Genomic DNA, 14,356 nt, shown 5'->3' on the forward strand with positions numbered 1-14,356 from the left:
GACTGTGTCCTCTTGTTCTGGTACTGGTTGCCTGGGAGAAGAGACCAACCTCTGCCTGTCTACAACCTCCCTTAAGGTAGCTGTAGAGAGCAATAAAGTCACACAATGAAGTTTCCTCACTTCTGATGCACTCAAATTTACCTTGCAGTCACATTCTGAATGCCTTCTCTGAGATCATCCAGGGTACATGCCTTGAGTTCAACATGAATATCCATTGAGCCATCTGAAAATATCCTTCCCGACGATGCCATAAGATGCAGACGGAGTTCACCGAGGCGTAATTTGTCACTATGCAGCGAAAGCAGAGACTTCTACATGGTGAGAAATAGTAGGACTAGTTACCACAGAACAAACTAATAAGCACATTTCCATTGCTGCCATCCATGTTCATTTTGATCCATTAACTGAAGGATCTGATTAGCCTGTTGCTGTCCTCAGTCCTCCAATCAAACAAACTAGACCAAGAAACCCACTGAGAAAACAAAAAGACTAAACTGAGTTGCAGTAAAATTGTTTCTTCACCACATTTCTAGCAGCTCCTCAGAACATGTGACCAAAGAAGAATCCATCTGAACCTCCTACCAGATTGCTCCACTCCCATCATAACAGTGGATGGTTTTGGTTTTTCAGTTTATTAATTTAAGTGTGATTTCTAGAAATGAACTTAAATCCTTCAAATCAAGAACATTCTCTGTTCATAACACCACAAAGTTCTGAGATAAGTTACATTAGCTCCATAAGACAAGCATCACAAAGCAAACACAACCAGCAAAACTTTTTTTTTTACTACCCTGAATTCTGTCCATGTGAGAAGCACAAGTTCCCCACCCCCATATGTACGGTAAAAGCTCTGTCACGAACCTGACTTTTATCACTATTGTAGAGAGTTACTGAAAGTGACTCAAAATTAAAGTCAAATTTAAGTGTTGCATAACATTCTTCAGAAGATTGAACTGCAGAAATGGGTTTTTCTCCAAGAGCAAGAGGACCTGTCAAGGAAAAGAAAATATTGTCACATTTCTTTGGAACACTGTGTTTGAAGGGGGTTTTCGGTTGTTCAGGTTTTGGCTTTTTTTTTTGGTGGTGGTGGTTGTTTGGTAGTTTTGGTTTGTATGAAATTAAAATCAGAAAGTCACAAAAAGAATAAAACCTCTATACCTGGAAGACTACTTGGAAAATCTCATATATTTATTCAGTATCAGTGTACTCTATTCACTGCACAGAGTGATTTAAGAACCTCAAAAAAACGGCAGTCATTATCTTAATTACAGCAAATGAGTAACTGCACTAAGAGCTACAGAAAGTACCAAGACTGCTCAAAGAGTTTGAACTACTCTTCCTTCCAGTTTCTTCTCATAGTATAGTCATTTGATGATTGAATTGTCATTTTTCTGCATTCAGAATATTAGGGTCTTGACAAAAAAGATTTTGGTGAAGTCATAATGACTTTCTCATCTACAGATATACACTGTTTACATTCACACATTCCTTCAATACCAATAACATCCTTGATTTTTTTTGTAATTGTGCATTAACATTATGGTATAGTTAGTTTGGCTTTTATCTTCTTTAAACCACCTGTAACTGATAAGAGTCATTGATACAGGCTGAAGAACATCATACTATGAAAGCTAAATCACAAAAAAACAGACTACCAAAGCTTTTGATCATCAACAGTATCACAGTATCACTAAGGTTGGAAAAGACCTCAAAGATCATCGAGTCCAACCTGTCACCACAGACCTCATGACTAGACCAAGTGTATGCATCTTCATTCTTATCCATAACTTTCCATGGACAAAATACACATGTGGAACATGTGAGAAATAATTTATTTCCACGTTTTAAGCACTTCAGATAAATACAGTGCTTGAATTTGCAGACAGTCCTCTCCCTAAACATATTCAGTTTTTGAATTAACGTACCCTCGCAGACATCAGATTCATTTGGAACTTTCCCTTTTCTAATTATCTGCTTATCTCCAACGTTCTCTGGCACAGTATTTGGCTGGGAAGAAGCCCCTCCAAGGTTTTCAAGTAAAATCTTCATGACAACAGTTAGATCATCTTCACTGAGTGCAATCTGTAAAGTGATAAACCCACAACTTGAGTTTTGGTGGCAATATTTCTTTCCAACACCGTACTCTAATGTTGAGAAGAAACAACATGTCACTTCCACCATAAACAAGCTGTCTAGTCAAAATGATCCTGGCCAAGACACCCTAAAATATCATTTGTTATTTGTTATGAACAGAAGTTACAAAAAGAACTAACACTCATGTTAAACACTTCCTGGCCCTTCAAAGGCTCTCTGCTTGCTAAATATAATAATGATGATAAGCCAATTCTTAACAATACAGTAATCCAGAAACATAACCAAATAAGCAAAGACTCACATTGTATGGGCTAAAGCAACTGTTATTCAGTAGGCCTTTAATGAATCTGACTTCAATTGTGACATGACATGATCATGGAAACTGTAATCAGTACTAAGTGACACTTGGCCCACAATACATCGTGTTAGAATAATTTTTCTGCACTTAGCTTTTTTCACTGCTTCTATATCTTATTTCTCTCTGCTTTATCAGTGCTACATCTGGCCACAGCACAGATAAGAACAAAATAGAAGTCCTGCACAACTACAGGTTCCCCAGCCTGTTTTTGTCACCTTAAATCCCATGTAGAAGAAAGCAAATCCCTACCTCTGCAACTGTATCAACCATAATTTGAAACTGTTCTATATTAGAGATCCAGATTTAACCTTTTAATTTTTAATAAATCTCTTCAATACTCAATGAGACCACAGAGTAAGCAATTTAAAATCTGAAATCTAGATTTTAAATCAGTTCAACCTCAATGACTCTACCAGCTGTTGAGTCAAAGGATAGCTCCAACAGACACCCAGAAAAACAAAAATAGGTTTTAATCCATTTAGATGCAGCTGCATCAAATCTATTAAATAATACCCAAACTCTAAGAGATATATAAAGTCAACAGTCACCCTGAAAGTCTTAACATTCTGTGAAGAATACAAATTGCAACCACTTTCAAAGCTCCCTAACTAGGCTTCATGCTATTCTGAGAACATAAGTCATTTTTCACGTTGCTTTGATTTGCCACGATATTACCTGCATCGGCTTTAGATCTCCTTTAATACCAATTGTTGGGGTCTTATGATACCAAGCTGCTGCTAAATTTCTCTGGACCAGTAAAGTCAAACTCACAGGACACAGAATTTCAGAATCTCGTTGAGAATCTGTGGATACAATGCACCTACCAAAAGATAGTGGAAGCAGAAGGAAAATATTTAGTAGTTGCAGAATCACCAAAAACATCCCAAATCAAACAAAATGTATCTGAATTCTGGTTATACGTATTATGACATTTATAATGATGTGTGCTTACATGCACACACACCCAGTTACGCACTTAAGATGAACTCCGTTTGTATCCTATCAATTCTTTTTGTTCTAAGACGTTTAGATAGGGACCCATCCCTATCTAAAAGTACTCCAACATTTATTTTGAGGTTGGTTTTAGTATGTTTTCACTGCCTGTCATCTTTAAATAATGGAACAATGCTGCACATGGAACATCAATCCATTTTTGTTATAAATACTTTTCAAGTCAGAAGAAAATTCCATGTGTACCTTGACAATTTCAAACGCGTTAGCTGCACAAGCATGTTGTCAATGACTGGAGGAAGAAGAGATTCATCTGAAGACACCAGCTTGAATTCATTCTGAACTCTGATTAAGCCAAGATCAGCTACCAAAGCATTACATGAAGTTGAAGATTCAGGAATAACTATAACTGGAGCTTTCAAGTTGACATCCATTAAGAGCCGGAAGCTCTTTTTCGCAAAGTCTTTCATGCTGGAAGCAGCCATTTCTGCTGCCTGGACAGTGACTGTGGTCAGGGCTTCTTGCGCCCTTTGAAAGTTGTTCAGGAAGTTCTGTTTCAAAAAGTGAAAAAAAGTAAGCATTGTATAAAAGCAATTAAGCCTTGCAAAATAGGTGAGCTCAGACAAAATTTTAGACAAATAGTACAGCTGTGGCACGAATGTGAAGCTAGTAATTCAACTACTCAAATTTCAGAAGAGAAAAAGGTTGAAATTATGCACAAGCTATGACATTGCCCGTTGTGTTCATTGCTATCAACATACCTGATGTGACACCACTTCAGCAAAATATTTCTACATGCTTTTACATCAGCTCACCAGTACAGGTCAGAAACAGATGACTAAAGAAAAAGCAACAAACAAACCACACACACACAAATACAAACCAACCAACCAACCAACCCCACCCATACAAACAAAAACTCCCCAATACTGAACGTCAAGAAAAGCACTAAAACTAATGTCTTACCAAAAGAGACATAAAGAACTTGTGCAGGTAAATTATTTGGATGCAGCCTACTTTCAGAGACATTTTACCATCCACTCTTGACATATCAGCATAGGCTTCTCCTGAAGTAGCATCTGGATAAAGTGACATGTGAAATCTAAACACTTCATCTCCCATTATGGAGACAGCCTAGAAGATTAAGTTCACATAGTTAATACTCTCAGGCAGTTATCTGTGATAGAATTACAGCTTAAGACTTTTAGCAAGAAATATTACCACAAACAAATCAACTGCAACTTATCAGCAATACTTGCACACACATAAGCTAGGCACAAAAGGAAACCAAAACAGTTACTTTACAGTATACCTCTTCTCACTTGGTTATCTATAGCCCATTTCATATCTAAATCATGTAACTCAGACTTTAACACATTGATGCTAATAAGATTAAAACTAACTAAGTATTGGATGAAAGCAGGTCTTGCTTTCCTGAAATAAACAAAATTAACCAATGAAATTTTTCTTACTATTTGGCACATTACATTGTACTGAGCCTTATACAACAGAGGAAATTAACCACAATGCTGCCATTAGATAAAGAACTAGGTACTTCTGTTCGTTCATCTGCAAAACACATCACCTTTTTATGGATTGTCTTTGGATCAACATTTGTAATGATAATGTCCTCAAGTCTGGAGAACACTTTAATTTCTCTAGGTTTCATGGCTACAGATGCATCCATTCCTGATTTGAGATAAAAAAGACAGGAAGTTGAAGGGCATTTATTAAGTAAACACACTTTTTAGAAAAGAAGCATTACTTATTACTGAATACAAAGAGTAACTATGAATCCAGCATTCCACTACACAAAAAGCTATGCTAAGTACAACACAGAAGCTATCACCTTACTACACATGATAAACATGCCAACATGAATTGGTCTTGTCCAGAGTAAATATTCCCAACAGTGTCCAGAATATAGCTATGAAAAAATGGGCTTTTTTGTTATTTATGACATAAAGCCTTCGTTTCTTCTAATTTTACTCCACATAGAAAACAATTGCCTTCTTTTTCCAAGTCAAACATCATCTTTGCTCACAAGTATTTTGACTCTTAATATACTTGACTATATTTTACAGCGACATCTATAGTGTACACACTAGCCTTTCAAAAGTGAAAGGCTGGAGAGGATTCACATATTTCTTGCTACAACCATATATCCTAATATTTAAACAAAAACCCCTTACCTTGTATTCTAATGTCTGCAATTCCACAGGTCTGATCACACACCGCAATGCTGAATGTATTTAGCTTTGCAGAAAGTTTTAATTCACAGACATCATCATGGGCTGCATCACTAGACACTGGATAGGAAACACAAGAGACATAACTTCATAAGTAAATTTTTTTAAATGTTAGATTTCTTTTCTGTGTATATGAAGCATTCAGAAAACAACCTGCAGTTATTCCCTAGAAATCACTGGTAATTATTAGCAAAGACGTGAAACATTTTTACACACAGCTTTCTTCTGGCACAAGAACAGTCACCAACTAACACAAGTGAACAGCAATCAAGATGATGTTTTTGCTTCTCATCAATATGTATCTTTCTTTAATCAAGATTTTTTTTCTCCTTGTGATGCTTTCCCCTGAAATGGTATCTTTTGAAACCAAAAGTTAGATGGTGTGAAGCAACAGAACTACAGACTTTGTAGTACCTGGTACAAGAGTACTTCCCTTTTCTTGTTCTTTTATTTGAGGCTTGTGATCTGATGCTTTATCAGTGCTGGGAAGACCACCCAATGGGACACTGAACGTGAGAAAGCTCATAATGGATAACAAAGCCTCTGTATGAAGTACTATATCCAAACATGAAAAGACGACCTAAAATGAGGGCAAGAATACAAAGTAACCTTGTTATTTAGTAGCAGTGTATTGCACAACATCTCAGAGGAACCGTCATGTGAGAAAAATGGCATCTTGTTCAATCTCACAAACATCTCACTCTTCCATCTCCTTCAACTTAACACTATGGAAGGGAAGAGAGAGATACTTGTGAAATTGAACAAGATGTATCTTTTTTTAAATCAAGATTTTTTTCTCCCCACATACAGTTATGCATGCCTTGTTTTTCCACCAAATAGACTGTGATGCTTTCACCTGAAATGGTGGCATCTTCTGAACCATGTGCATGGATGTTTTGTTCTGCACAATGCTACAAAAGATGTAAAATTTGCAGCCAGATGGTATACAAGTAGCAACTACTATAGCCAATATTACTTAGTGAAACCTAGCATCAGCTGGCCAACTCTTCCTAGCCCAAAGCAACTCTTGGTTAAGCGCTGAGTTTACTGATTAATTAAGATATGTCAGCTTTCCTGACTCTAAAGTAGTTCAGCCACCTCAAATGCCACATATGGCTGTCAAGAAGCAAGTTCCACCCCACACCTAAATACTTGTATAAAAAAGACAGATCACCTTTTATCCTCCTGAATTTCTCTTTGAAGTCGTTGACTACAGAGCAGTAAGTGTTAATGATGAAAGCCAGGGGTTTATTTTTGGGGCTGTATTTTGAAGTTTGGTTGGGGTTTTTCTGTTTTGTTTGGTTGGGAGCTTTTGGTTGTTTTTTTAGTTTTTCATGAGAAGATTAAAAGTAGGCAATGAACAAGTTTACACAGCTATTACTATTTGAAAAGCTTAAAAATTAACTACTTGCAGTACTTACATTGATGTTTTGCTTTGTGCTTTTGTAGGTAGTTACAAAATCTGGGCCATCAGCATCAGCCTAATAGAAAAATACAAAAAAGGCCCAAGCACACAGTCAGTCTCTGTTGAATTAACTGAATTCATTAAATGAATTAATTTACTTTACCACACATAGGGATTATTCCCATTGCAACAGAAAACAAAGTGAAGTGATGAAGCCTGAGGAAACAAGTTCTCCAAATGAAGTACACAACTGATGCAATGAGAATGAACTATTCACAAGGCTCTACTCAATGACATTTCACAGCATGTATTTTCTCGAAGTTCAGCTGGTCAGTTACAAAATTTTCTCTTACATAAGATCTATATAAACTAGATGAATTTATGCTTACCACTTTGTCAGAACAAACTAACTTGTTTTTCTCTACAAAAAAATATAGCATTACAAGATGAATGAGTGAGTAACCAATTAGTTAAGTTATGCAGTTTTTGAAGGGCACTGGTTTTTTTTTAACCGAAAGCTCAAGAGCTCTACCTAGCAACACATCACTCCTCACCTGTAGAGAGCCACCTATCTCTTATGAAGGGAAAGGCAATGTCACCTCTGAAGTTTCACAAAGGTGCTAATCTCTGTTTTTCATGGAGAATAATGAATACAAATTATGTGGGATTGTGGTAACTGCGTTGAATTCGGAAGCAAGCAGTATAAGGAAACAGTGGAAAGAGAAGTGAAATGAAATGGTAATTTGCAAAACAGGTCTTTGCAACAAGAGGTCCGTAAGTTTTCTAACACAGGCTAAGTATGGAAACCATATTTTACTCCCCATATAATCTTAGTTAAAAGATATTGAAACCTTAATGTATTCCATTTTCAGAAGATGCTCATCAGTCTCACTTGAAGAATTAATGATGCAAAGAGGATCTCCTTTTGAGTCTGTAAATAAAGAAGTAAAACTGAAGTATTTCCCCTCACAAGCTTTGTTCCACCTAAAGCTACCTCTTAATCACATACTAGTTATACACTATTCTTGCTGAATTGTATATACATTTCTTTAAACTAAGAAGCTGCTGATCATGCAGTAGCTGTATTGACTTTTTAAAAATTAAACTAGCCAAAATCAACTTATTCTTATCTTAAAAAGAAATTAATAAATGGATGTTATTTGCATTCCTACAATTCATTTGGCATTCCTATCTAAGTTTTTATATTCTAAACCATACTTTTCTACTTTGAATCCATGTATGGCCATTTCAATTACTTCAATATCAATTGTTACTTGACCAGTCAAGAAAGCACACTAGACTTCAAAGGTGGCCAGAACTTGTCATAAAACAGACTCAGCAGGTCATCAAAATGCTCTGAACAGACAGAATACTTTTTGGGAATGGCCTTTCCTACTCAAAGCAGACAAATTAACTCCAGCAAACTCTAGAAACAGAAGCCCTGCTTTGAGGTGAAACATACTAACAGAAACTAAATTTCAGAGGATAGCAACCTTCTGCCCCTTTGTGCCCCCTATTAATTTTTACCAGGCTATCCTGCTGCTACAAAAGTTGACTGCACACACTGCACTGATAGCACATCAGTTTTCTAGAAGACTTACCATTTATTTCAATGCATCTCATCATAATTTTTTTCAGATAAGCTGCTGCAGCTAGTTCATGATTTCTAATTTTGGTTTCAGTTCCAAGCTGTAGCACAGTTAGAACATGTAATGGATGTCTCTCCTCCTGAACCTGCTTCATCAAAGTTATTACAACCTGGAATACAAAAAGGGAAATAAGCTGTCCAGGCGATCCCAGGCACAAATACAGGCTGGGCAGTGACTGGCTGGAAAGCAGCCCTGAGGAGAGGGACTTGGGGGTGCTGGTGGACGAGAAGCTCAAAATGAGCTCTGAATGTGCACTTGCAGCCCAGAAAGCCAATCAGATCCTGGGCTGCATCAAGAGAAGTGTGGCCAGCAGGTTGAGGGAGATGATTCTCCCCCTCTACTCAGCTCTGGTGAGACCCCACCTGGAGTACTTCATCCAGTTCTGAAGCCCCTATTACAAGACGTGCTGGAATGTGTCCAGAGAAGGACCACAAGGATGATCAGAGGGCTGGAGCACCTCTCCTATGAGGACAGACTGAAAGAGTTGGGGCTGTTCAGTCTGGAGAAAAGGCGTCTCTGAGGAGACCTTATTGGGGCCTTCCAGTATCTGAAGGGGGCCTACAAGAAGGCTGGGGAGGGACTTCCTAGTCCTATCACTACCTGATATCCTAAGGGGAATGGAATGAAGCTGGAGGTGGGGAGATTCAGACTGGATGTGAGGAGGAAGTTCTTCACCATGAGAGTGGTGAAGCCCTGGAATGGGTTGTCCAGGGAGGTGGTAGAGGCCCCATCCCTGGAGGTGTTTAAGACCAGGCTGGATGAGGCTCTGGCCTGCCTGATCTAGTGTGGGGTGTCCCTGCCCATGGCAGGGGGGTTGGAACTAGATGATCCTTGTGGTCCCTTCCAACCCTGATTGATTCTATTGTATTATCATGAACAGGTGTAACTGCATTCTATCTCCTCAGCTAAGGTTCGAAAGCAGTATTTATAGAATAGAATTAACCAGGTTGGAAGAGACCTTTGAGATTGAGTCCAACCTATCATCCAACACTGTTTAATCAACTAAACCATGGCACCAAGCACCCCATCCAGTCTCTTCCTCAGCACCTAATTTGGCTAGAACTTATTTTTGTTAGCCTAGCAGTTTCTTTACCTTGTCAAGCTATGCTTTAGTTCCGTAATCAGACCCCACACAGTGCTACATACAGAGTTTGATTATGAAAAAAAAATACCATCCAGAGTTTGATTATGGAAAAAACAATACAAATCACACTGGTCTGGAAGGAAGGGCAGCAGAGAACAGAAAGCAACATAAATGCACCTTTGATTCTTTCAAGCTATGCAAATAACAAGGGCACAAATGTTTCAGCATTACAGTTCTTCATTTATAGAAGATTTTAAGCATTACACTGATTAGATATTCAAGAGATGGAAACATACCTCTTTGATTTCAAAATTAAGTAGCATATTGATTACATCTTCATTTAATGTTTGTGGCTTTTTTTCAGACAGTGCTTCTTCTGGAACACCTTTCTCCTGTGTCAGAAGCAGTTTCTCCATTTCTTTGGGTTTACCTGAAGTATTCAATAAATTGGTTAACTTCAAAAATTGGCACCATTTGCTTAGCTCAAGAAACAGATCCAATTCTATCATTTGTTTTGAATGGCTTATGTACACCTCAGATAGACTATCAGCATTTCCACAAGCAGATCCTTTTACCTCAAAGACAGAAATAAAAGCAAGTTCTGGCAAAAAGATGACTCTGACATCTCCAATGCCATGCTAGTTCCCTGACAATTTCACCAACAAAATTACCAGATCTTTTAACATCTCTGCTTTTCTGAAGTGTTAAAGTATGAACGCTGTCCTTGACAATTAAGACATGTTTAATCAGTCACACATCACACTCTCAAATCTAAGCTTGCTTTCCAGATAATAAATGCTGTAATTAGTACTGAAAGCTAATACACTTAATATTCATGACAAACAAATTCTATCTCTGACCTTCCTTTTGCAGTACTGATTTTGCATGCATCTGTTTTTCTTCTGCTTCACCAAGGTTTTCCATCAACACTTTCAGAAAGACATTCAAATCCTCTTGACTTAACACAACCTATAGAATTGGAGATCACAGTTCTCAAGAAGAAACACGTGGTTCATTAAACTAGCTAGCAGTGCATAACAATCTTTTTTGGCAAGAAGAGGCTTACTCACCAGAATTCCTTAAACAATGCAATGAAATTCTTTTAACCACTTACTATTAAAAAGATAAAGAAATTCAAGGTGGTCATGACTTCTAAAGCTGTGTCACTATATATGGCAGCCTTACAGTCTATGTTTTTAATACTTTCCTACAAATAACGTGCTGCTTTGTGACACAAATTCCATTTTCATCCAAGAGGTACCAACAATTATATGAACTTATATATCTAAATGTATATAAACACATCTATGTAAATTCGTATATACACAACAAAAAAACCCACAAAACATGTTGAGGTTATTCAAGGGAGATGGAAAGTTATGAAGCTGGAGTTACTATGGCAGATAGTTGCATAAATTTAAATTTCTCTCAAGAAGATTCAGGCTTTTGTTTTTAAAATGAGGAAAACTCACTCAGAACTCATCACAAAAACATTTAAGTTGGTCCTGCCTTATAGCAAGGAGTAAACAAGACTCCTTGACATCCCTTTCAGTCTTCTCTTTCCTTTTTCTCAGTTTAAAATATGTACCCAGTAGTACAGGTGGTTTATATCATACTTTCAAGTATCTACATTCACACAGGTAGGTTAAACCCTGCTGGCACCCCTGAAAAAAATCACTCTACAATTACTTCATCTTTGCAGCTTGTTGCACATTTATGTCCAAAAATACATACAGCTTAGTCTTACATTAAGTACTATCACAAGCTTCACACCACTTGTTCACAAGACTTACATTCATTGTATCCAGATACCCTGTGATCTCCAAAACGGGTAGTTTGTGAAACCAAGCTGCAGACAGATTTCGTTTCACAGAAAGGCTTAAATTAATAGGGTGAAGTATCTGAATATCTGGATGTAGCAAATCTGTCTCTATAGTGGTCCTTAAAGGAAGACAGGAAAAAAAGCACAGCTCACGGTGAGGAAGTTAGAAATTCAAGTCTTGGATTACATTTTCAAAGTAACATCTTTAAATCTCCAATGTTTTATATCTTTAGGCTTCAACAACTTCCTGACCAGAACAGTATCCCGTTTTACTACTGATTTACTTGCCCTTAAGGTAATAAGTTTACATTTTAACTAAGTACTTGACACTGACAGCAACCATGGTTTCTAAGGAACACTGGATTAACACAGTAGTGTTAATATTACAAATTAGCCAAGATATAACTTAGTGAAGTATACTTTACCTGGACAGTTTCAGCTTCGTCAGCTGCACATCCATTTTGTCAATGACTGGAGGAAGTGAACTGCCTTCTGGAGACACCAAGCAAAACTGGTTCTGAACCTTAATCAAGCCAAGATCTATTACTATAGCATTGGGGGAAACTGAGGACTGTGGAATGACTATGACTGGTGCTTTCAAGTGAATGTCCATCGCAAGTCTAAAACTCCTTTGAGCCAAGTCTTTCACACTGGTAGCAGCCTTTTCTGCAGCTTGGACTGTAGCAGCACTCAGTGTCTCCTTAGCTGTCTGAAAGTTGTTCAGGAAGGTCTAGAACAAACAGTTGAAAAGAGAAATGCTTGTAAAGAGTTTTTTAAATATAAATTGCTCTGTCATTTTACAACATCAACCACAACCAACACCAACCACCAATTTTGCTGCCTACTGTGTTAAGTTTTCCCTGGAGAAAGACAACTGAGTGACTTCTGTCATGATCTCCCCAACAGAGGCTCATGTCATACCAACCAGTACAATCCACTCATTTTAAATCTGTCTACTTTTTCTTTCTTCATTAGCTATAAGATTCTTTTACCTCACTAGCTTTTAGAGACACATTTTAAAAGTTCCTCTTTGACCCCAGTGAACACTAATTCCTGATAAAGCCAGTACCGAATGACAGAAAGCCCATTATTTATTGGAAAAGTCAACACTAGGATACTTCATGAAGGAATTTATACTAATCCATTTGCAGTCCTCATGGCATCTAGCCTTGCAGAAAATTTTGCCTCTAATATTGAAGATATTTGCAATGAATTCAGCTTTTTGCCAAAATGAAGAGGGCAGTAGTTTTATCAAAGCTTGTTAATAAAACATAAGAAAAATTAAATTTACCTTTCAGAATGTTGTTACCACTAACACTGAGGACACAAAGAAGGAAGAGAACACAGCAGAAACACACAAAGGAAAAGACGACTTACCAGAAGAGACATGAGAAATTTGTGCAGGTACACTATTTGAATACAGCCTACTTTCAGAGACACAGTACCATCCACTTTTGACATGTCAGTGTAGGCTTCTCCCTCAGTAGCATATGGATCTAATGACAGATTGAAACTGAAAACTTCATCTCCTACAATAGACACAGCCTAGAAAGATAAACAGTACATAGCAGCCATCAGGAGCATATTTAAAAGGCCCTTAACACAGAGAACTACATGTATTATCAGCCTGACACTCAAGTTGTATTTCTTAGAAAAAACAGAGACATAAACAAAAAATAACCCTAACTAAAGAAAAGCTTTTTAGACATCCATTCTCAAATTAAAATTATGCTTTACCATGTATTGTGTTTGAAAAGAGGTATTTGTGACAAACCAAACACGTTGTACAAGATGAAATATGTATTACATTCCACTTGTATACACACCAAACCAACCAAGAACCAAATAAAACTTAAAATCTTGTGGTTCAGTACTTTTTTATGAAGGGTCCTTGAATCAACATCTGTAACAACTATGTCTTTAAGTCGGGCAAAGAATACACTGCGATTTGGCTGAAGGAGAAGAGATGAGTCTAGACCTGTAAAACATAAAGAGAGAAAGTGTAGTATTGCACAACATTAGCAAACACTTAGAGTAGGGAGACAAGACACCCATTTTTGTCTTAATAGTTTGCTAAATTCCTCAAAGATTTTAAGAGATCCACAAATAGAATAGATCAGACCAGATCAGACCAGGTTGGAAGATACCTTCAAGATCATGGTGTCCAATCTATCATCCAACACCACCTAATCAGCTAAACCATGTAACCAAGCACCCTATCAAGTCTCCTCCTGAACACCTCCAATGATGGTGACTCCACCACCTCCCTGGGCAGCCCATTCCAATGGCCAATCACTCTGTGTAGAACTTCTTCCTAACCTCCAGCCTAAACCTCCCCTGGTGCAGCTTGAGACTGTGTCCTCTTGTTCTGGTGCTGGTTGCCTGGGAGAAGAGACCAACATCCGCCTGTTTACAACCTCCCTTCAGGTAGTTGTAGAGAGTAATAAGGTCACCCCTGAGTCTCCTCTTCTCCAGGGTAAGCAACCCCAGCTCCCTCATTCTCTCCTCACAGGGCTGTGTTCCAAACCCCTCACCAACTTTGTTGCCCTTCTCTGGACACGCTCCAGCAAGTCAACATCCTTCCTAATCTGAGGGGCCCAGAACTGGACACAGTACTCGAGGTGCGGCCTAACCAGTGCAGTGTACAGGGGCAGAATGACCTCCCTGCTCCTGCTGGCCACACTGTTCCTGATGCAGGCCAGGATGCCATTGGCGCCCCTGGCCACCTGGGCACACTGCAGGTT

At 38.1% G+C, this 14,356-nt stretch overlaps 1 protein-coding gene across 1 annotated transcript in view; it reads right to left on the bottom strand.

The window, feature by feature from the left end:
• VPS13C (vacuolar protein sorting 13 homolog C) overlaps positions 1 to 14,356 on the bottom strand; it is an 86,488-nt gene that overhangs the window by 34,737 nt on the left and 37,395 nt on the right. Inside the window, exons 33-50 of the mRNA XM_054169190.1 lie at positions 13,487 to 13,590; positions 12,990 to 13,157; positions 12,038 to 12,342; positions 11,584 to 11,731; positions 10,651 to 10,759; positions 10,087 to 10,220; positions 8,659 to 8,815; positions 7,909 to 7,988; positions 7,074 to 7,133; positions 6,067 to 6,232; positions 5,596 to 5,712; positions 4,989 to 5,092; positions 4,370 to 4,537; positions 3,650 to 3,954; positions 3,128 to 3,272; positions 1,926 to 2,082; positions 862 to 989; positions 142 to 311 (exon numbers count right to left, since the gene is read on the bottom strand). Coding sequence (XP_054025165.1) covers positions 142 to 311; positions 862 to 989; positions 1,926 to 2,082; positions 3,128 to 3,272; positions 3,650 to 3,954; positions 4,370 to 4,537; positions 4,989 to 5,092; positions 5,596 to 5,712; positions 6,067 to 6,232; positions 7,074 to 7,133; positions 7,909 to 7,988; positions 8,659 to 8,815; positions 10,087 to 10,220; positions 10,651 to 10,759; positions 11,584 to 11,731; positions 12,038 to 12,342; positions 12,990 to 13,157; positions 13,487 to 13,590 — 2,725 coding nt within the window. The remainder of the gene's footprint in view (positions 1 to 141; positions 312 to 861; positions 990 to 1,925; positions 2,083 to 3,127; positions 3,273 to 3,649; positions 3,955 to 4,369; positions 4,538 to 4,988; positions 5,093 to 5,595; positions 5,713 to 6,066; positions 6,233 to 7,073; positions 7,134 to 7,908; positions 7,989 to 8,658; positions 8,816 to 10,086; positions 10,221 to 10,650; positions 10,760 to 11,583; positions 11,732 to 12,037; positions 12,343 to 12,989; positions 13,158 to 13,486; positions 13,591 to 14,356) is intronic.

This window comes from Dryobates pubescens, chromosome 17 (genome assembly GCF_014839835.1).
Source record: "Dryobates pubescens isolate bDryPub1 chromosome 17, bDryPub1.pri, whole genome shotgun sequence".
Taxonomy (NCBI): Eukaryota; Metazoa; Chordata; class Aves; order Piciformes; family Picidae; genus Dryobates; species Dryobates pubescens.